Source organism: Protopterus annectens, chromosome 8.part0 (genome assembly GCF_019279795.1).
Source record: "Protopterus annectens isolate FY-2018-M chromosome 8.part0, PAN1.0, whole genome shotgun sequence".
Lineage (NCBI taxonomy): Eukaryota > Metazoa > Chordata > Ceratodontiformes > Protopteridae > Protopterus > Protopterus annectens.
This window is the reverse complement of record NC_056741.1, coordinates 1,798,391,596-1,798,415,739: the sequence shown is the minus strand read 5'-3', so window position 1 is coordinate 1,798,415,739 and position 24,144 is coordinate 1,798,391,596. Positions and strand designations below refer to the sequence as shown.

The following is a 24,144-nucleotide window of genomic DNA, read 5'->3' as shown; positions in this document are numbered from 1 at the left end:
GACAAAGGAATATAATACATATACATTATGTACACATCATTATATACAGGGTGCTATACAGTGGCAATATAGCACTATAATATATATATATATATATATATATATATATATATAGATACACAATGTACAAGGGGTATACGATGACATGACAGAAAGCACATACAGATGAAGTTGTAACTCTATTCAACTCAACATTTAAGAATTTACTGAACAGTGATACTCTCATTAGAACCAAAAGAATTAAAACCAACCTTACACTCTGGCTGTCTAAAGATCGGATATTAAACAATTAATGAAAAAAATAATACAAACCATGGAAAACATGGAGGAAATACAATAGAATATCTATTGTTCAGTTATACAAAGAACTAAAAAATGTCACCAAAATTAAGATCAACACTGAAAAAAAAAAGAATTACCATACTAGACTACAAACTGAGAATCTGAATAACCCCAAAGGCTTTTGGTCAGCCATTAATCATCTTCTAAACCCAAGGTAATTGTTACAACTCAATCCATGTCTAATTAACCAAACAAATAGTAAAGCTAACCAGTTCAATATCCATTTTGTACATTTATCTGTCTTATTAACACTTCACCCGCCCATACTATCACTTCTCCCCCAAAAACTACAAAATAACCAAAAACCTTTACCTCCCAACTAGTATCTACTACTGCAAACAAAAAGCTACTCCTTAAACTTAAAACTACCTCCTTGGCCCTAGATAAAATATCAGCCGAATATATCAAACTAGCAGCAGAAGCCTTATGCTACCCTGTGTCAGCCGTAATAAGTAAGTCCATTAAGGAAGGTTATGTTCTCACACTTTGGAAAAAATCATATATCTTACCATTACAAAAAGGAGGAAAACCCAATGACATTCTAACTACAAGTCTATAGCCATCATATCTCCTGTATCAAAGCTGTATTCATAAACAAGTTCTCAGCTTTATTGCAGGCAACAACCTTCTCACCCCAATCCAGCATGGTTTCTGCCCTCACCACAGTACCGTAACTGCACTTTTAAACTTTATCACTACAGTCAACCAGACTAGGAATAAAGGTAACTCAGTTTCAGCAATATTCTTGGATCAGTCTAAGGCATTTGATACCATATCACATCTGAAACACCTACTCTAACTAACTTCACTAGTCCTAGGATCATAATCATTATCTTGGATTCATAGCTACATCTCAAACAGGATTTATGCAGTTCAATGGCAAAACAACTTCTCCACAATTCTCCCTGTAACAGTAGGAGTCCCGCAAGGCTCAATATTAGGTCCTCTGCTGTTTAATATCTTCACTAATGGTCTGCACATAAGAACTAAACAAGTGTCCATTATACAATGTGCAGATTACATTAATCTGTTCTGCTAATAATGAAGAAAAACTAGGAGAGGTAACACATGAAACCCTTATACCTGTTGAGGTGTGATTAAGAGACTCACAATTACTACTAAATCCCAAAAAACAAATCTGATCCTATTCACCCCAAAGTAGCTGGCTCCCCACAAATGACTTTTTAACATCACCTCCTCAAGTAATACTGCAATAGAACAAGTAACCAGTAAACTATTAGGTGTCATCATTGCTGACAGTCTGAAATTCAACCACCACAATAGAAAAGGCAATAAAGAAAACACATTAGAAACTTGGGACCCTCTATAAGACCAAACCATACGTAACAGACAAAGCCAGAACAAGCACAGCATCTTCTTTCTTTCTCCCTACCATTCTTAACGCCTCCCCATTCTTATCATCCTGCACCCCACCTCACTCTCCTTAGTAGAGTAGTATTATGACAAAATAGACAAATTCACATCAAACCACAGCTATAGAACCCACCACTGTACACCTCTAAAACAACTTTAGAGGCTCGAGCTACGACAGTCCCTAACTCACTCACAATTACCAACTACCCACCAACTCCTATACTTCCCTGTGAAATGTCCTAGGGTAAGCAGCATACTCTGGCATTATAACGCCATTAGACCACTATGCTCAAGTGACAAACTATTACTAACTGTAAAAAAATCTAATAACTCTGCTGGAGACGCACTGCATTCCTCCAATACCTCAAAAATTTGGAACTCAGTTCCTCCCGCTCTCTGACAAAATGTAAATGCTAAACCTTTTAAAATTCAGCAAAAGAAATATCTATTGAACACATGGCTATGCTCATGCACCCCTCCTTGCTAAGTACTTACCCTAACTTTACACTTATCTACAACTCAAACTCTCTTTAAGTCAAGCTCAGTCATGCCCTTTATTCTCTGCCCTATCATCCTTCCACCTTACTCTATCTCCCTCTATACCCCTTACTTCTACCTTATCTTGTACTTTTCTGCTCTAACTGCCACAACTCCTCGGTATGTCTGGTAAAACATATTGCATATTGTATATGTAAATGGGAATCCTGTAAAAATGTTTAGATACTATATTTATTTATTTATTTATTTTACATTTGTTAACCGGGAGAGTCAAACTGGATATATGTCCAGAAAAGCTTCAGAGCAGTTAAATTAACATGCAAGATAGAAAGTTTAACAAAAGGTACATTTGCTAACATTCAAGGATACATTTTTTATACACCTTATAGAAGTATAGAACAGCAAGTATAACAAGAAGGCAGAGTTGACAACTTGCACAAGACATTTTTACACCTGAGAGAAATTATATGTACAATTGGTTTACTTTTCAGTGGTGAGAGTTTGCATTTGCCCATATAGACAATAAAAAAACAAGTAGATACGCTGTCACTCTAGTTGCTGAAAACAGAAAACAATGAGTTACTATCCCAGGGGTGGTACAGGTGCATAGTCTATGATTCAGGAAGTGTGTTTTAAGTACTTTTTTAAATTGGGTTGAGGAGGTATTACTTATCATGTGGGCTGGAAGGTAGTTCCAGATTTTAGAGATGTAGTGGCTATGAACTGATCTACCTGCCTCATTGTTGAAGTTTGTTACCTTAATGAGGTGTTGGGTACTTGATCTTAAGGATATGGTAGTGGTGTAGGATTGAAGTAGTTCTTGCAGGGCAGGGGTGTTCCCTGGATGATGTAATACTTTGTGAGCGAGTGATAGCTGATTGACTTGACGTGTCAGTGGGAGTTCTAACCAGTTAAGTTTTTTGAGGCTTTCACAGTGGAGGGTTCTAGAAGGTGAACCTGTGGTGAATCTGGCTATTTTATTATAACAGCTGTCTAGTTTGTTTACCTCTGTTTTTCGGAGATTGGTAAGCATGGGGAGGCATACAGTAGGGTGGATAGGAGGTGTGTTCTGGCTGTGGTAACCTTAGAGTGACTGGAGAGAAACTGTTTGTTGCGATACAGTAGACCCATTTTTTTGTGAACCACTTTTATGGTCTGGGAGATGTGAATGTCAAATTTAAGGTGATTGTCAATTTCCAGGCCTAGTAGATCGGTGTGAATGCTGGGTGTGATGGTGGTGGTGTTGTGTGAGGAGATGGTAAAGTTACATGAGGGGGGTGGAGATCTGTGAGTGCTGAAGAAGAGTAGTATAGTTTTGGCTGGGTTTAAAATTAGGTTATGGTTGGTGATCCATGTTTTGGCCAGGGAAAAGCATTCTTGTGTTTGGGAGAGGAGGTGGTCTAGGGAGTTGGCTGTACAGATTATGGTGGTATCATCTGCATATTGGACTATTGAGGCTTTGGGAATGGTGGACGGTAACTGATTAGTAAATAGGGTGAAGAGTAGAGGACCCAGGATGGAGCCTTGGGGTACCTCTAGGGAGACAGGTAGTAAGGGAGAGAGATGATTTTGCCACTTTACAGCTTGTTGCCTACCATCTAGATATTTTTAAACCAACAAATAGTAGAGCTACTGAGGTTTAGGGTGGTTAGTGAATGAAGCAGTATTTCATGGTTGACCACGTCAAAGGCTTTGGATAAGTCTAAGAGTGTAGCAGATACTAGCAGTCCCTTGTTTCTATGGTTATTGACGGTATTAGTGAATGATGTAAGCGTGGTGGTGGTGCTATGGAAGGGTCTGAAACCATGTTGCTGAGTGGATAGCAATTTGTTTTCCAAGAGGTACTTCATTAGTTGCATGTGGACAACTTCCTCTAGGACTTTTGATGGGGGATAGTATAGCTATAGAACAATAGTTACTGAGTTCTACAGAGCTACCCCCTTTGTACAGTGGTGTTATATGAGATATTTTCCAAAGATGGGGTACTTTGCAGTCAGAGATAGATCTGTTTATTAGTATGGAGACAGGATAGGCTATTGCTTCTGCAGCTAGTTGATATTCTGAAGGTAATTTATCGGCAGCTGTAGAGGTTGGCTTAAGTTTTTGGAGTAATTTTTGTATGATCTTGTTTGGCACTGGGTTGAAGGTAAAGATGGGGTGATTGAGATTTGTTATGGATGAAGAGGGTGTATTTGTTGGGGATGGGTTGTTGGGGCTCAGTTGGTTGTTGGCTAGGGTTTGGATAGTTTCTGTGAAGAATTTGTTGAGCTGTGTGGGGATATTTTCTTGGTTATTCACTATTTTGCGGGTGGGGGTGGTTGTTTTATCTGGTTACAGTACAGTGTTGACAGCAGCCCAGAACTTTTTTGGGTTGTTTCTATATTTATTCTGATATTTTGGTAGTAGGAGATTTTGTCTGTTTTAATAAGTTGTTTGACTTTGTTACGTAACTGAAGGTATTTTTGTTTGTCTATTTGGGATTTGCTTTTATAATAGTTTATCCATGCTTTGTTCCTGTCTCTGAGTAATGTTTTAGTATCTAAAGTTAGCCAGGGGGCATGTTTAGTTCTGATTCTTGTGATTCTGGGGGGGGGGGGGGCATGACGGTTAAGTATGTTAGTGAAGGTAGTATTGAAATATAGTACTGCTTCATCAAGGTCTAACGTTTTTAGGGGGGTCCAGTTACATAGTTTTAGGTCATTACTGAAGTTGAGTTGGTTGACGTTTTTTCTATTCCTACATTCCCTGACAGTTACTTGGGTCAGTTGGGGAGTTTTTCTTCTTAGTAGAAATGTAGGTATGTGGTCGCTGAGGATGTCTGGCAGGCACCCGGCGTGAGATATAGGGGAAGGATGAGATACCAGAATCCAGTCAAATATAGACTGATGTTTAGTTCTCTTGTCTATTCTAGTGTGGGAAGTTATAAGTTGGGTTAGTCCATGTAGGTTGATGTGGGAGAGACGGTTTTGACCGGAGCAGTTATCCCAGTCAATATTAAGGTCACCTAATAGGATGTTTTCTTGGGGGAAGGGTGTTAGATATCCATTCTAGGAGTTTTTCTGTGGTGGGAATATTGTTCCCTGGGGGGATGTAGTATCCTATAATGTTGATGTGCTTATGTGAGTTAAGTTTCAGTTTAGTGAGGGTGAGTTCAGTGTTATCCAAGTCTGGGGTAGTTATGTCTAGTTTTTCTAAGATAAGGTGAGTTTTATATAGTATGGTTCCTCCTCCACCCTTTTTTCTACTCTGTCATTTTTTATTATATTGTAGCCTGGTGATGTGATTTCATTATTGTGGATTTGTAGCTTTAGCCAGGTCTCTGTCAGAATCACAATATCTGGATGGTAAAAGGAGATTAAGGCATGGAGGTCATGGACCTTGTTTAAAATGCTTCTAACATTTAGATTTATGATGAGGAGTGAGTTTGTGGGCCTTTGGAGTAGGGTTTTATTTAGGTCAGGGATTAGTATGTCTGGACTGAGTGGGCCTGGGTTGGGGTGTATGTCACCATGGCATATGAGTGCTGTATGCAGGTGTACATAAAGTTTAACTAGTTTGTTGGTGAGTTTTGTGTACTTAAGAGTAGTGTGGGATTGGCTATGTGATGGGTATAGTTTGTGTGTGAGGTGGTGGATAATGGTGGTGTGATAGTTGTATGGGGTTAGTTGAGCATAAGGTTTAGTGTTTGTAGTATTGGGGGATGTTCCTTTGTTAGGGATGAATAGTGTGTAAGTAAGTGGAGTTTGGTAACTGGTAATGGAGGTTAGCAGAGTGAGGGAAGAGATGCAAATGGTATATAGTAGGAGTTGAGAGTGTGAGGGTTTAGATAGTGATATCATGTTGTAGTTGTGTAGATTAGTAAGAGGTGTTGGAAGAAGGTAGGGTGGGGGCTAATAAAGAGTGTTAATAGAAGGTGTATGTAGCTTAATTGGATGGCAGATGTGATTGGTTGGGGAGGGGTGCTGGAGGTGGGAGGGGTAAAGTGTGGGTGTGGTGTATAGGTATAAAGGTAACTGAAGTGGGGGTGGGTGGGAATGGGGGTAGGGTAGGGGAGTGAAGTGAGCCTGAGTGGAGCGAGGGCGAATGGAGCGGGGACAATCCGAGCCTCCTGTATTTGCTAGAAAAACAATCAATTAATCACTCAGGAGTAGCTTGCGTTTTTTTCTCAGGTACGTCAGTCCCTTTCAGAATTTAATATCTGTAATTGCCAGAGTGCCTACTTATGGTTGCTCCAGATATAGTGTGAGGTTAAAAATTGTACTGTAATGTGTACAGGCTTGCACTAGGTATAGAGTAGAAATGAGTGGGGACTGTTTAAGAAGGATAGCTAGAATTAAGGCTTTATATTTGGGGCTAGGGAATTATTAGGTTGGGTTTCTAAGGGTATGTTGCCATCTAGTGGCTAAAGTGGGGAAAATAGGTGGTTAATTTGCTGGCAGTACATATTGTCTGTGCGGTTGTGCTAGCCAGTAATACATATAACACTTATTAAAACCTACATTAAATAAATTAATTAAACCTACACTGTCAAAAGTCCTTTAGGTTTCTTTGCAGATGGAGGTTAATTAATATTTGCAGGTCGGGAGGGTTAGAATGGTTTGGGTTCCATCCAGTAGAACACCCATTCTTTCTGGGTCTTTTGTAAGCTGCAAGAGAGGAGAGTTTCATTAGGAGAAGGCTTCCCCACAAAAAGAATTTTATAAATGAATGAAATAATCCTTAATGAGGCTGGGCTACACCACTACATTGGACCCACTACACCACTACGCTTGGAGGTCTGTGGGTATGAGCTGGTTTGTGCTGTTAACACCAATCAAGTACAGGCATAGCAGATTTGTAACTGGTGTTGCTGAATTAACTATATCCTAACAGCATATGCCCTATATGTAGTATTGAAAAGACAAAACATTTACACCAGTTTAAGAGCAGATATGGGATAAACAGTCATATCAGTTAAAAATGCAGGGCAGTGCTGTAAGATGGCTAACATACAATTACAATCCTTCCCCTTACAGTTTACTCTGATGTTACTTAGCATCTTAGAGCAGTCTTAATGCAATCAAACAGACAAACTAATCTAGAGTGAAGCAAGATAAACTTTACAGAGAAAGTTTAATGGTAACAGCATCTATAGTGTATGCAGCTACTGATAATATAGACCAATATTATTCCCTTCTTTGTACCACAGGCTAAATAGAATGTACGATACTATAACAATCCTTAGCGCTGTTAAACTAGAGTCAACAGCGTATTCAACAATTTGGAAGAGCAGATAATAGTAGTAGCAGAGTAAAATGCTTTATGTAGCAGTTATAACACATTTGAGAAGCGGCTACAATTGTACAGATGAGAGTTCTACCCTTATTATGTTTTACATGCTAAATACAAACACTGCTAACAATTCCTTACAGGTAAATCAAGAACTGTAGCAATTCCTTAATGAATAAACAGTAACAGTTGCTTAACGGCTTGCACGGACCGCAGAGACGCCGAAATGAATGGTATGGGGGACTGTGTTTAAAAATGGCACCACAAGTGTGGGCTACTACATATAGATTCCTATGGGAATGGGGGAGGGAAAAGCACTTGTGACTGGGGGAGGTAATCCAGGTGCAAGCTGAGCTGAAGCAGCCCTGTATTTGCTAGAAAAACAATTAATCACTCAGGAGTAGTTTGCGGTTTTTCTCAGGTAGGTCAGCCCCTTTCAGAATTTAATGTCTATAACTGTCAGAGTGCCTACTTATGGTTGCTCCTGATATAGTGTGAGGTTAAAAATTGTACTGTAATGTATTCAGGCTTGTACTAGGTATAGAGTAGAAATGAGCGGGGACTGTTTAAGAAGGATACCTGGAATTAAGGCTTTATATTTGGGGCTAGGGAATTAATAGGTTGGGTTTCTAAGGGTATGCTGCCATCTAGTGGCTAAAGTGGGGAAAATAGGTAGTTAATTTGCTGGCAGTACGTATTGTCCGTGCTGTTGTGCTAGCCAGTAATACATATAACACTTATTAAAACCTACATTAAATAAATTAATTAAACCTATACTGTCAAAAGTCCTTTAGGTTTCTTTGCAGACAGAGGGAGGTTAATTAATATTTGCAGGTCGGGAGGGTTAGAATGGTTTGGGTTCCATCCAGTAGGAGAACACCCGTTACTTTCTGGGTCTTTTGTAAGACTGTCAAAAGTCCTTTAGCTTTCTTTGCAGGCGAGGGTGGTTAATTAATATTTGCAGGTAGGGAGGGTTCGAATGGTTTGGGTTCCATCCAGTAGGAGAACACCCATTTCTTTCTGGGTCTTTTGTACGACTGTCAAAAGTCTTTTAGGTTTCTTTGCAGACAGAGGGAGGTTAATTAATATTTGCAGGTTGAGAGGGTTAGAATGGTTTGGGTTCCATCGAGTAGTAGAAAAAGAAGTTATGTCTTTCCATAATGTTCCATCTGTATTGTTGATCCTCGTTCAGTCATTACGCATGGGTATCGGTTCCAACCTCGGAACCGAGCCGGCCATTTTCCAAGCTCGCGTCAGCTTCAAACTCTCGAGCTAAACTCTTACCCACAATCCCCATCTCCCTGTTACCTCAGATTGAGTTTGCAGATCAAAAGAAGGTAGAGGCTACCTCTGGTCAAATAACCTAAGAGAACCGGATGGTGAGATCCACTAGAAGCCACAGGAGAGGGAAGGAGGGAGGGTCGTAATGACTGAACGAGGATTAACAATACAGATGGAACGTTATGGTAAGACATAATTTCTTAATCTAATATTGTTAATCCTCGTTCATTCCTTAAGCATGGGACAGAGTCCCCAGCTACCTCTATTACTGGGAGGCTCTCAGGGAAGGACATTCCTGAGCACCATAGAACCGAAAGATGCTCTTCCCCTGGAGGCCAAATCCAATTTGTAATGATTGATGAAGGTATGAGGCGTAGCCCAAGTTGCAGCTGCACAGATATCATGTAAAGAAGCTCTGGCATGGAAGGCAGCAGAAGTTGCCACCGACCTTGTTGAATGAGATTTCATGGTAGAAGGCAACGAGATATTACGTTGTGTATAAATGAAGGTCACACAGTCCTTCAACCATCTAGCTAATGTGACCTTAGCAACAGCAGATCCTAATCTAAGTCCAGAAAAGGCCAAAAATAACTGGTCAGATTTACGAAAGAACCTAGTCCTGTTTAAGTAAAAACGGATTTGCCTGTGGATATCTAGGGTATGTAGGCAATACTCTCCTCTGTTTGAATGATTGGGAAAGAAAACTGTAAATTCAATGGTTTGATTAATGGACATTTCAGAGATCATTTTTGGCAGAAAGGATGGATTAGTTCTTAGAGACACTCTATCTCTATGAAAAATCAAGTATGGACTCTTGATACATAAAGCTTGAAGCTCAAAAATACGTCTGGCAGAAGTAATGGCGACCAAAAACAAGGTTTTCCATGACAAATGCTTGAGGTCGCAAGAAGAGGCTGGTTCGAAAGATGGCATTGTCAGAGCTTGTAGAACTAATGATAAATCCCATGGTTGAATAGGTTCTCTAAAAGGTGGCTTAAGATGATTCACACCTTTTATAAAGGTCTTGCACAATTTGTGGGAAATAAGAGAGGAATCTTGGACACCCTCATGAAAATTAGAAATTGCAGCCAAATGAACTCTAATGGTAGAGGCAGATAGACCCGATTGGAAAAGGTCGGCCAGATATTCTAGTATTATCGACACTGGTGCTGAGAAGGGATCTACTTGTTTATCTTTCAGCCAACAGGTAAATCTTTTCCACTTGCTCAGATAAGTAATTCTAGTAGAAGACTCATGAGATGCAATAAGAATGTCATGTACTGGTAAAGAAAGATCATTCTGCCTGGCAATCAAGGGAATAGGAGTAGCCAAGCTGTGAGCTTCAGGCTGTTCAAGGTGGGATGAATCAGGTTCTGTGGATGTGAGATCAACTCCGGGGTTGGATGGAGAATCCATGGTTGAGCTAGTAGGTGAGGCCAAAGGAAGGGGAACCAAATCTGTCGAGGCCAAAATGGTGCTATGAGGATCACCTTGCTCTTCAACCGACGGGCTTTCTTCAGAAACTGGGGAATGATGGGAAAGGGTGGGAATGCGTAAAGAAGATCCAAGGGCCAATCGTGGACTAGAGCATCCCTGGGTGACTGTCCCGGAGGGGGAATCAGGGTGAAGTAGTTGCTGCATTTGTAGTTGGTCGGGTATGCAAAGAGGTCGCAGCAAGGATGGCCCCAGCAGTGGAAGATCTCTGCCGCTATCAAGGGATTCAGGGGACCACTCGTGAGGTTGAAGAATGCACCTGCTGAGTCTGTCTGCTATCACATTGAAACTCCCGGGAATGTGCATTGCTAGAAGAAAACGGTTGGTAGCCATCACCCATTGCCATATCCTCATGGCCTCTCGACAAATGGGGTAAGATTTGGTTCCACCTTGCTTGTTAATATACCAGACCACCGCCATGTTGTCTGATTGAATCGCAATTGTCCCAGACGGCAGCAGGGGATGGAATGCTTGCAACACCAGAAGCACCGCCCTCAGTTCTAGAACATTTATATGCAGATGGGCCTCCAGTTCGGACCAAGTGCCTTGGACCGTCTGTCCATGACATAGCCCCCCCACCCCATCAGGGAGGTGTCTGTGGTCACTGTAGCCTTGGGTTGCTGGGGGGAGAAGGGGTGAGACCATTGTGACAAATTGTGTGTCATCCACCAATTTAAATCCTGTTTGCACCTGTGGGTTACTCGAATCACGGCTGAAAGAGGATGCTGAAAGGGATACCATTGGGTGAGCAGTAGCCATTTCCCTCATGTGAAACCTGGCCAGGGGGACAATGGTGATGGAGGCTGCCATGGAACCCAACAGCTGTAGAACTGAGTGAGCCGTGGATTTCTCCCTTGAAAGGATTGGAATCAGTTGTTGCTTTATCCTTAAAATTCTGTGCTCTGGAATGGCAGTTCTGCAGTTCTTTGTGTCCAAGATAACCCCTATGAATTCTGTTGACTGAGATGGGGTGAGATTGGATTTTTGCCAGTTTATGGTTATGCCTAGCCTTTGTGCAGCACGGAGAGAGTATGCCAGGGCTTCTTCCAATAGATGTCTGGTGGGGGCAGAAATGAGCCAGTCGTCTAGGTATGGAAACACCTGGAATCCTTGAAGTTGCAAGTGAGCTGTGACAACTGCCATGCACTTTGTGAACACTCTGGGGGCTGTGGAGAGTCCGAAGGGCAGTACTCTGAACTGGTAGTGACTGTCTCTCACATGGAAGCACAGAAATCTTCTTGATGGCCTGTCCACCTTTATGTGGTAGTACGCATCTTGAAGATCTATCGAGCACATCCAATTGTCTTTTTCCAAAAGCCGGAGGATAGACTGTATTGTAACCATATGGAATTTTTGTACTCTCACAAACTTGTTCAATACACTGAGATCCAAAATTGGTTTCCAGTCCCCGGTTTTCTTTGGCACCAAAAATAGTCTTGAGTAGAATTCAGATCCTATCTGGTCTGGAGGGACTATTTGGATGACTCTCTTTCTTAGCAGCTTTTCTATCTCTACTGCTGCTTCTTCCCTTTGAATGGGTGGAATGTCGGGAAGGTTTTCTGAAGGAACAGGACAAAGATCGAAGGGGATATGATAACCTCTGGTTATAATCCTTTGTACCCAAGAATCAGTGGTGATGGTTAGCCAGGCAAAAGGGTACAAGGAGAAATGTCCCCCAACCACCTCCAGAAGAAAGGAGTTGGGCCGCTCTTCAGGAGCACTGGTAGGATTGGCCAGGGAAAGAATCCCTGGAACTCTGGTTATGCGGACCCCCTCTGACCCGAAAGGAGCGTCTTCCCTGTGAGTTTCCCCCTCTGCCTCTAGGAGAGAACTCGGCCTGTGTGTCACAGAAAGGACCCTGAGAGTTCTTGAACCATATCTTCCCACTCTTTTGGTTTCGGGAAAAAGCACATTAAGGGGAAGAATAACGGACACCTACGGCAGAAAGGGTCTTACCGTCCTGTTCACATCTGGCCAGTGTGCTTTTAACTTTGGGTCCAAACAATGAAGAGGCCTCAATGGGAGCATTAAGAAAGGAAGCCTTAAAGGGTTCTGTGAAATTGCACAAGCGCATCCAGGCGTGTCGTCTCAAGACCGCAGCTGAATGAGCTGCTCCTTCTGATGCGTGAGATATCAGTCGCATAGAGGAGTTAGATATTGACTCAGTGGTGGCCAGCTGAGAGGCCACTTTGTCATGGACCTCATCAAACACAGCACCATCCAAGGTTTCAGAGAGCTCAGAAATCAGATCCCTTTGAAGCCTGGTAAAGTGTGCCATATAATTCAGGGACCTGATAGTAAAGGTCGCTGATGCAAAGGTGCACTTACCTATCCTGTCCAGGGCCCGGGACTCTTTGTTAGGTGGATGGACAGTCTGGCTTTCTTCTTCTGCCAGATCCTTTTTTGTTGCGGCCGCCACCACCAAAGCATCCACAGGAAGACCTTTTGACCAATGGGGATCTGTAGCAGGAGGGGACAAAATCTTATCTGGCCTCCGGGGAATAGCTTTGATGGTGTCAGGAGCCTTCCAAGCATGCTGCACGATAAGCCGGACAAGTTCATTGGCAGGTGGAGTAACCCAGGAGGTAGGGGGCCAGGTGCAAAAAGCCTGCAGGAACACAAATTCCTCAGAGGTTGGATTAGAGGACTGCCAGTCACCTCTTTGTTTCAGGATTTCGAGGATATCACCAAAGGATACCTCAGAGGGGATCCTTCCCCCTCATCAAAATCTATGTCTTCAGTGAGGGACTCCTCTGTGGAGTCCATGTGCTTCCTCTTACACAAACTTTTCTGGTGGACTTCCTCAGCGGGAGAAGCTGAGGAAGACAGCGGAAAAGGGGTTTCCTGTGGGAATATGTCCTGAGGCCCTTGCACCCAGTGTCCGTTTGGTGCGACTTGCGAAACCAGTGTACCAGAGGAGGGTGGAGGGATAGACAGTCCAGTATCACCAGCAGCAGTGAAAGCCTTCTCCATCAGTTGGAAGGCTGATCCACCTGAAGAGGAGTGAATGTCCAGGACAGGGGTCACCCCTCCCCTTAGTGGCGCAGCCTGCCGACCCAGTGTCCCCGGATGGCTGTGGAGCAGCAAACTATGCGTGTCACAACTGACATCCTGGGTTGTAGCAAAACTTTCCTGCCATGAAGGCAACTGCGGTTCCTTAGTGAGATCCATAAAGGGAACTGCAGAAGGGGAAGACTGTGCTATATCCATGGACTTCAAAGGCAATGAAGGAGGAGAATAAGAAGGGGTCTTTGGAGATGGGTGATCACCTCCCAAGGAAGGATAGTTCCTGGGGGGTGGGATACCTCTGGCCAAGAGCACCTGATCCACAAGATGCAACACATTGTGTTCGGAAAGGCTTCTAGTGGACCTCACGGAGACTGAGGGAGAAACAGGCCTGTCCACAGAAGACGCAAACTCAGTGCCCATCTCACCAGTCTGCACTGAGAACAACGGTGCCGATAGAGACTGGACTACGGGTGTCTGCACCGAAGAAGTCATCGGTGCCGAGGTCACTGTCTGCACCAACACAGGGATCGGTGCCGAAGTGGTTGTCAGTACTGAAACTGGAACCGACAAAACTGGAGTCAACAATAAAAGCATCGGTTCCGAGAAAGATGTCAGAACCGATGTGGTCAAGGTCTGTGCCGACTGAGCGGTTGGTGCCAATACAGTGGTAATAGTCTGAACCAATGAGCCCCTCGGTGCCGATATAGTGAAGGCTGCAGGAGAAGACGGAGCTGAGATCACTAATGGAGCCGAAGGCCTCGGTGCCGAAGATCTAGGTACCAAAAGCACTGGGGCTGACTGAGTGAACTCCAGGGCCAAAATTTAGCCTTTTTAGGTTTTGGTTGGAGGGAGTCCCCAGCCGGGAACGAAGGCAAAGATTTAGCCTTGGTAGGAACATCCAAGATTTTCTTATGGGCTCTAGGAGGGGTTGAAGCCTCAGACCCAGAAATAGCCTCTGAAAAGGGAGATTTAAGAAGTCCCTTCAGCAACAACTTGTTTTTCCTTTCCAACAAAGTTCTATGTGAAAAATGTTCATAGTAATGGGCAGGTCAACAGATAAGTGGGACGCCCCCAAACAATAAACGTACAAAGAGTGTGCATCAGATGTAGGTAGTTTGTGTCTACAATCAGAACACCGTTTAAACCCCGGACTACCTTTCTTATCTGCCATGATAGTAAAATTAGATAGTAGAAAAGGGTACCAGCAATGGTACAAAAGAATACCCGAAGGTATGAAAAAAAGGGAAGATTACCAACGATGGTAAGGGGAGAAATACCTTGCAGTAAAAAAGTAGAGAAAAAAGAAGAAAACCTCAAGAAAATACGGTCGCTAGATGGACTGGGTAAGAGACAACGAAATAGAAACTTTTCTGACAGAAAAGTAATATAAATGACTATTAGACAACAAATAACTGTACTTAGCGCAAGAGAAGCAGCTTGACACGACCGAATGGCAACGCGGCAAACTAAATCTGGGGTAACAGGGAGAGGGGGATTGTGGGTAAGAGTTTAGCTTGAGAGTTTGAAGCTGACGCGAGCTTGGAAAATGGCCGGCTCGGTTCCGAGGTCAGAACCGATACCCATGCGTAAGGAATGAATGAGGATTAACAATATCAGATCACCTGTTTCTTTCTGGGTCTTTTGTAAGCAGTTTGCATGGACCGCAGGGACGCCGAAACGAATGGTGTGCGTGTGTGTGTGTGTGTGTGTGTGTGTGTGTGTGTGTGTGTGTATATATATATATATATATATATATATATATATATATTACTAAACTGTTTTTACATTCATTTTGTTTATGTTTATCTATTGTTTGAAATACCTACCTGCCTGTAACTACTGTGGAGGTTCTTTTCCCAGGCTTCCCTTGAAAAGGGGCAGTTGTTTGACCAGTCAGACTCTGTCCATAACAAATGCAATAAATAAGCAAATATTATATAAATGTCTTCATACAGTGTGTGTTACACAGTGACATATCAGTACAATATACACATTATGCACATGTTATTGTATGTAGGGCATTATACAGTGACACAGTATTACAACTGTGTGATACATGAGATGTAAAGAGGTTATAACATAAAGTGTGCCATAGAGGAAGATAACAGTGCGATATATACACGGTTGTGAAGAGGTAATGGGTGTCACGGTGGAGTCTGTTTGCTATCTCTGGATCTACATGAATTTTCATCAATGACTTGCTGTGGTGTGTATGCCATGTGTGAGTGAATGTGTAGGTGTGTTCTGCAATGGGATGGTACCACTTGCAGGATTAGTTTCTCTGATCCTCGACATTAAGTGCTGAGATATTATCTGGCTCCTCCATAACCCTAAAATCATTCAAGCTGGTAATTATAGACTGAATGAAAGAATTATATGTAAGTCATCATACAAATGGTTCATAGGTTAATAGGTTGGTACTAGGCTATCGGCCCTAGGGCCTATACAAGCCGAGCCAAACAAGTCCCCAGATATTTCTTCCCACAATATTTACTTTCCTGGACCCCTGTCTAGCAGGGTGACTGTCATGATCACCGGGGTGAATTTCCCATCTCCCATCCAATCGTCAAGGTTCCTTTTGAAGAAGGCCAACGAGGCACTCTGCTTGACATGTATGGGCAGTCTATTCCAGAGTATGGGGAGTCTCTGGGTCAGGAACCTATCTCTCCAGCATGTTTTATTCATTGTGATGACAAGATTTAAATCCCTGGAGCATGTGGCTCTGAGGGATTGGGATTTCTTTAAGTGGAGCATGTCCAACAGCTCAAGGTTTGACATGGCCTTGTATGTTAAGCAGAGATCGCCTCTGAGTAAATGATATGCCACAGAGTATAGCTGGAGGCTTTTTTAGATGGTCAGCATAGGGCATCTGCTTTAGGCCTGTGATTCTTTTAGTGAGGTATTTCTGCGGCCTTTCCAGCTGTTGCAGATGTCTTGTGAGGTACATACCAAACGGGGCGTTGTACTCTATAATGGGTCTAATGAGGGATAAGTACAGTGGGACAATGACCTCCTTTTTTCTGGATGAAAAGCCCTTAGTGATGAGGTGTGCCACATAGAAGGATTTCCTGACTGTTGTGGCGATGTGGTTATCGAAGGTGAGACCACTGTCCACCTGTGTCCCTAGGTCTCTCATCACACTTTCGGTGTTTAGTGTATTGCCACCTATGTGGTAATTCATGGGTACATGTTTTTTCCCAAAGGGGATAACTATATATTTCTTTGCACTGAGCTTGAGCACATGGCTCTGGCACCAAGCATCTGTTTCTGTAAGGCCCTTCTGTAGAGTATCCACATCATTTGGGGATTCAATAATGGCTCCCAGTTTGCAGTCATCTGCGAACTTTATTAGCCAGAGTCCCTTAGTGTTGGCCTGTACTTCAGAGAAGTAGATGCCAAACAAGAGCGGTCCCAGGACTGAACCCTGAGGTACTCCACTTGTCATTTGTCTGGAGCTGGATTTGGAGTCGGCTACTTTCCGTAATAAATGCAATAAATAAGCAAATATTATGTAACTGTCTTCATACAGAGTGTTACATAGTGTCAAAGCAAACACAATACCAGACCAATATGATTTCTATATCATGTACAGGTGACATTATATAAGGGTGTAATAAATTGCCATAATAATCTTATATATTATGCATAGATCATCGTATACCGGATAGTATACAGTAAGTGCCATAGTGATATTATACATTATGCATAGATCATCGTATACAGGATAGTGTACAGTAAGTGCCACAGTAATTTTATACATTATGCATAGATCATCGTATACAGGATAGTATACAGTAAGTACCATAGTAATTTTATACATTATGCATAGATCATTGTATACAGGACAGTACACAGTTCCAGTAGTAGCAGAGCAATGGGTCTAATAAGAAAGAATCTACAGTTGAATTTAGATATGCTACCAATACATGTAATGCCATATGAATTGAAGAAGTCAATTATGGGCATTTTGTGAGTGCTGCAATCAAATGATTTGGAGAAATTAAACCGGTAGTATACATTAGTACAACAATATAGACAAATCTTACAAAAAAATACAGACATCACAGTCTGAGGGCATATACAATATTTATGATCCATTGCACCTACCTTCTGATTAAGTGATTCAACAAACCACTGGCCACTTAGATAGTTGCAGACAAGATCTGTGTCTCCATTGTAAACCAACACTCGTAGACCACTGGATAACAGTTTTATGTAGAAATCAGACATGGTGGTGTAGTAAAAACAATAGCCTTCTGTTACTTCTTCACTGCAAAACAACAGAAATGGGATTTCAGGCTCCATTGAAGAATAGTCAAACACTCCACTGAAGAACAGTCAAACATCTAAAGAGAAAGTCAGTGTTTTTATATATAAAAGTACTTTTCCACCCCATGCAACCTTATCTTCATTCCTGCTTCACCACATCTCTAACTTGCAAACCTAAAGCAACCACTGCTTGCCCCTGTGAGCATGCTGTGACAAAATGCAGGGCAGTTTCCCCAGCCAAAGAGCTGAATGAATGAATGGATACCAATCTCTCTCGCTGGCTGGTCACTTTGTGCAATGTAGCAAGCAACCCTAACTATACATAAGCCTCTCACATACACACACACACTCACAATGATAACAAGAAAATCTAACCAGAATCTAACCCAGGTTGACAGTGGCCTTTCTTTTGACACTCACATTGCTAAAGTGGTTAGAAAGACCTTCTACATTGCCCACCTGATCATGAAGGGATTCACATCCAGATCAAGTGAGGTCATTGTTCCCCTGTACTCCTCACTTATCAGACCAATGATCGAGTACAATGCCCCATTCGGTATGTATCTCACCCAACACCTGCAACAATTGGAGAGACCCCAAAAGTTCCTCACCAAAAGGATAAAGGGACTCCAAAATCTGTCATATGCTGCCAGACTGAAGAAACTCCAGCTCTATTCAGTCGCATACCACCTGCTCAGAGGTGACCTGTGCCTGACATACAAGGCCATGTCCAACCCGGAATTAATGGACATGCTCCACCTCAAAAAATCCAAATCTACCAGATCCACTAGAGCAAGCGACTTAAACCTTAGCACGGATATAAATAGGACATGCTGGAGGGATAGATTTGTCACCCAGAGACTCCCTATGCTGTGGAATAAAATCCCAGTCCATGTGAGGCAGAGTACCTCGCTGGCTCTGTTCAAGAGAAATCTTGACCGGTGGATGGGAGATCGTAGGTTTACCCGGGAATCATCTCTGTGTCACTGCTGGACAGAGGCACAACAAACTAATGGGCACAGTATTTTTTAACATAAGGGGTGGCGTAAGCCACAAAACTTTGGGCTAGGCTTATAAATGCCTTAGGGCAGATAGCCTAGTATAAACCTATGAACCTATGAACCTATAAAGCCATGGCCAGTGCTGGTCTTCTAAACTACCACTAGGGGATGTCACTATTACAGCTAGGTTACTATCCCCTTCCCACAGGATGAAAGAGTGCAGCCAAGTCTAAAGTGTTATTGATTATAGTTGATTATTTCTGGATTAATACCCGATTTCGTTGATATTTGTGACAGGAGTAACTCGTCTTTCTGAACAGGACCTATGCATTATGCTTGGTTGCTACAAGTAACCAAGGACGCTTCTCGCTGTGCTAGATTGCAAAAAACATTTTTCCAGTTATCCTTCTATTAGCTTTCGACTTCTTACACCCAGAATCAGGGGAATAAATCCAGAAATAGTTAGTGGCGCGATTAAAGGGGCACTGGCTCAGATTTTTTGCTAGAGGAGTTTGTTTACATTTTAGTACTCTATAAGTCACATGTTCAGCTAGAGGCAAGGTTTTCAAATAGCCTTTTTAGCATACTGCAGGTCAGATTACACAAACTCTCAGTGGGGGGGTTTAGAGGAAATGCTTAGAACTTGCAGCTGCAGTTTGTCCTTTTGTATTTTCCTTCCCCCGCTCATGAGCAATTAGATTAGCTGAATGACTGGATTTTACTCAGCTAGAGATGCTATCTTCTTGTCACAGACAGACCTGCAGCCTCTTTAGCAATGAAGTGATAGCTACTTTACTATGTACCTGCTTTTGCAAATAAGTGTTCAAGCCTAGGCAATAGTATTTTTCATGCTTGTTGCTACAAATGTTTTTCCCTCCACTATCAATTATTTTTCATACAGTGTGTTCTTAGTGTTGCTTGTGTGTGTGTGTGTGTGTGTGTGTGTGTGTGTGTGTGTGTGTGTGTGTGTGTGTGTGTGTGTGTGTGTGTGTGTGTGTGTGTGTGTGTGTGATGATGTGGGTGCACTTTTATAGTCATACATATTTCCCTCATTTTACAGCACAGCATTGCTTTGGACAGTTGTGTCTTACAAAGAAACATGTTGACTAACAAATGTCCAAATATTCTAAAATAATAAAATATTTTGCATCTTTTCTCTAAAAATGTCATGCAGCTTTGGAACTGAATCTAATCACTGTTCTAAAAGTATTTTCTCATTAGCTGATGCTGTATGCTGTACTTCAGAAATCACACCATAACTATTTGTCTAATAGTGATTCCATCCTACTGGTTTTCTTTTTTCACTTTTTTTCTATCATTCATTGTGGTAAAATGTTTTCAACTGTCACATCTTTCCTGCCTGTTTGAATAAAGTGCAGTTAATTTACAGTGATTAGCATTTGAAAGCTGAAGCAAATGCAGTCTATACATTTCCCCATATGCTTTTCAGTACCATTCCTAGTATATTATAGTAGGTAATTACAGGGACACTTTTACTAAGGCAGTAAAAAGTAAGTGCTGCAACCAAAAATCTCATGACATCTATAACCCTATATTTTGACAAATAGCTACTTTTCTATGTATGTATGTATGTATGCATGCATGCATGTATGTAACTCAATCTACATTTATATTCATGCAGTTTGAAAATAACATCCTCTTTGTGTGTTACTGACAGACTTGAAATTCTAAGCATTTTTGAATGTCTATAAATTTCAGATTTGATACATATCTAATAATGCAGATTCTACTGACACAAAGTGTATTGTCTAGACAGCTAGACTGCATATCTCATGCCAGTGACAGAACAGTGTTCCCACTCAGTATGTCACCTCTGGTGATGCTCTCATTACTATGCATTGATGGTAAGTCCTACAGTGCTATACCCCAAACCTGAATGCATTAAATGAATACAAGCACATGTTGTCTCAGTCCAAGGATAGGACTGCCATCACCTTGTCAAATGTCTGCAAGAGTACATACAAGGTATGGTCAGTGTGTTGATGTCACATTTTAGGTCTATGCAAATGTCTGACATAATGCTGAGGGTCAGTTGAACATTAAAGGGTAATATAGCCATAGTGGCTTATTATGGAGTACAATAATATTACGCCAGGTAGTACAACATTCATACACGGTTTACATAGTTTTCTGTCATTTCACTTTCCCAATAATACAAACAGTTCTGCTGTTATCCTACAATGTGGAATTATACTTTTAGTACATCTGGGTGCTGACTAGCCTGCATCACATTACTGTACTGTCCTACTCTGTTATCCACACCCTCATTTATGTAACTACCTCTAAATGTAATCAATAATGTGTTCTGAGCATATACCTATTGCGCATAATACACAAACTCCACATATACAGCCAACCTGCTGTCAGGCAGGTTCAGTGAAAACTTCACCCCCTTTCCCCCATCAGTAAACCAGGACATCCCCAGCACCTGTACTCTCAAATCCAAAAAGTATGGTCTCCATGGGACCTGATAACATCCCTGGCTGCATCCTGCATGAACTCAGGCATGTGCTCTCAGCTCCAATAGACACCCTATTCAACCAAAGCCTGAGCACCAGCTTCATCCCAGGTGAATGGAGCATAGCAACTTTCATCGCTCTACACAAAGGTGGAGCTTCCACTGACCCAGCCAATTATAGGTCCATCAGCCTAACTAGCCTGATCTGCAAGGCCATGAAATGTATGGACCTTATAAACAAGGACATTAGCAACTTCCAAAAGCTTGACCCGCACAGTTGTATTTTGTCAAAGGGAGATCATGCCTGTTAAATTTGGTTAACTTTTTTGAAACAGTCACCAAAGACATGGATGAGGGGAAGACGGTGCTCAGCACCTATGTTGACCTCGCCAAAGCCTTGGACACTCTTCCTCACTTGGGCATAATAGATAAACTCTCCCAGCTAGGCATCAACCTGTATGTTACCAGATGGGTAGCTAACTGGCTCATTGATACAACCAACTCAGTTAAAGTAGGGAAAGCCACCTCTACTAGACCAGTAATAAGCAGTTTACCCCAGTGATCGGTCTTGGGGCCTCTTCTGATTGGGATATACTTTTCTGAGGTGCAAGCCAAAACCAGTGGTCTGTGGCTGACCAGGTTGCAGATGACTGCAAGCTGGGTGCTGTCTTAAATTCCCCTAGTGATGTGAACATCCTCCAAGAGGGCCTTACCCAAACTAATGACTGCTGTCAGAAGTATGGCCTCAAACTGAATGCCAAGAAATGCATCATTATCCTCTTTGAAGAAAATGTCATCCCTACTAATTATCAGATTAATAATAATGTATTAAGCATGCAATCAGTTGTGAAGGACTTAGGCACACAGGTTGATAGCAACCTGACTTTTGACCATGACATTGCCTCTGTTATACGGAAGGCTTTCTACATGGCTCACCTCATAAATAAGGGTGTTTCATCTAGGAACAAGTTGGTCAAAACATCCCTGTACTCCTCCCTTATCAGACCCATTATCGAGTACAATGTCCCCTTTGGCATGTACCTTGACAAGCACATGCAGCAGTTTGAGAAACAACAGAGGTTCCTAACCAAGAAAAACCAGGGTCTCAAACACCTAACCTATACAGATAGGCTAAAACCCCTGTTATTTACTAGGTCGTTAAAGTATGAGGACAGGACACTGTCACCCGTCGACAGGTCCAGGCTGTGGTGAATAGCGTAGTAACGCCGGGAGTTTGGACATCTGCTACTCCAGCTTGAGGGCCGTGTGTTGCAACTAGAGGGTCAGCCTGGCCTTCCTACTCAGCCCCCACCACAGCCACCTTCGGGGCTGTGAAGGTGCAGGTGTGACTGCACATGGGTGGGGTCCTCAGTCCCACTGTATCCACTATGGGGCTCATAGGATTCCAATTTCCAACTGTAACCAGATGTTAGCAGAGCTTACCTACACGCAAATCCTCTTTCAACTGCAAGTGCCTTAATCACTGCCTATATATATATATATATATATATATATATATATATATATATATATATATATATATATATATATATACACACACACACACACACATATGCATACATCTATAGATATGTATGTCTACATATATAGTTATATATATTACCTGTATTATATACAGATATATATCTATAGATATAAAAGAGAACATAAATACATATATGATCAAAGTCACCATTAATGGGACTGAGGGGGCCCAAGCTAAATACGTTTTGTAAGTATTGATATCACCCCTCCCCACAGCAAAACACAACTACCCTGCAATACAATACCAGCTGTTGCAAGTCCCATACCCAGGATCCGACACAACATGGGCACAAGACGTTAACAGTAATCCATCCCATCTGTATGATGTCAGGATGGTATCAATAACATATCATGCAGTACACTCTGACCATAGGGAATGTACAATGTGGAAGCAATAAACATTCCAAAGATACATATACACACACACACACACACACACACACACACACACACACACATATGCAGATACACACGCACACACACACACACACACACACACACACACACACACACACACACACACACACACACACACACACACACACACACACACACACAGATATATAGATATATATATAGATATACATGTAACTACACATACACACACATAGATATGTATAGGAAGCTACATATTTAGAGGGTGCACACCATACTGAACAGCCAGTATTCCTACAGTTGAGGGAAGTTTTATTTGTGTACTGTCACATTTGTATATGCCATATCATATAGCCTTTTAGATGTTGAAATGTATACAAACAGATTAATGCAACTCTCAAGCAGATCATTTAATACAGTAATCTGAAAGCATAACATATGATCCTGTCCAGGCCAAGGCCTGCAAGAAGTACAACAGTAAAGACAGACTGGGCCGCAAGATAACAATCCATCAACAGTAAGTAATGCAGATGTATAGTCCAGCACTCTGTACGCAATCCCTAGGGGGAAAAGAGGTACGTTGACACAATGGGATGTATCTGTTACGTAACAATGCATAACTGAAACCATCACAATCACACTGACAAACAGAACAGTCTGTATGTCAGTAAGCAGTAGGCCAGCAATTTTCCCAGAGTGTAATGTGTGGTAATGTACACCCAGATACCTTAAGGCAGCTTACTCCTGATATCCCTCACATGTTGTAACAGCCTAGGTTATTTATTGTGCATACCCCCCCCCCATAGAATGACTTACAGGGGCATATAACACTGTTACATACAGTGACCTCTGGACTGCAGAAGGGCACTCATGTTTTGATCAGATGAAGCCCAGATATATATGAACCCAACCCCACAATATGTGTGGGAGCCACAACAGCACTGGAATGATGGCAGGAATGGCAGCATGACATAATCACAGGCCCCTACATAACAACCCCTGACTGAATGTCATATGGACAAAGCCTGGTATGTAGGTGTAGGATAGAGGCCGCAACACAGGCCCATATGTAAAATAGTGTTGTCATACACTGAGCAAATTGCTGTTACAGGATAGTCTGCAACATACCCTTAGTCAGGAACATGAAGTCAGATACATAAATGGATGTAGCCATGTACGATAGCACTCAACACACACACACTGCCAGTG

At 42.1% G+C, this 24,144-nt stretch overlaps 1 protein-coding gene across 1 annotated transcript in view; it reads right to left on the bottom strand.

Annotated features, from left to right (window-relative positions):
- Positions 1 to 24,144, bottom strand: part of LOC122809647 (lysosomal protective protein-like) — a 475,524-nt gene that overhangs the window by 57,012 nt on the left and 394,368 nt on the right. Inside the window, exon 9 of the mRNA XM_044081292.1 lies at positions 17,374 to 17,536. Coding sequence (XP_043937227.1) covers positions 17,374 to 17,536 — 163 coding nt within the window. The remainder of the gene's footprint in view (positions 1 to 17,373; positions 17,537 to 24,144) is intronic.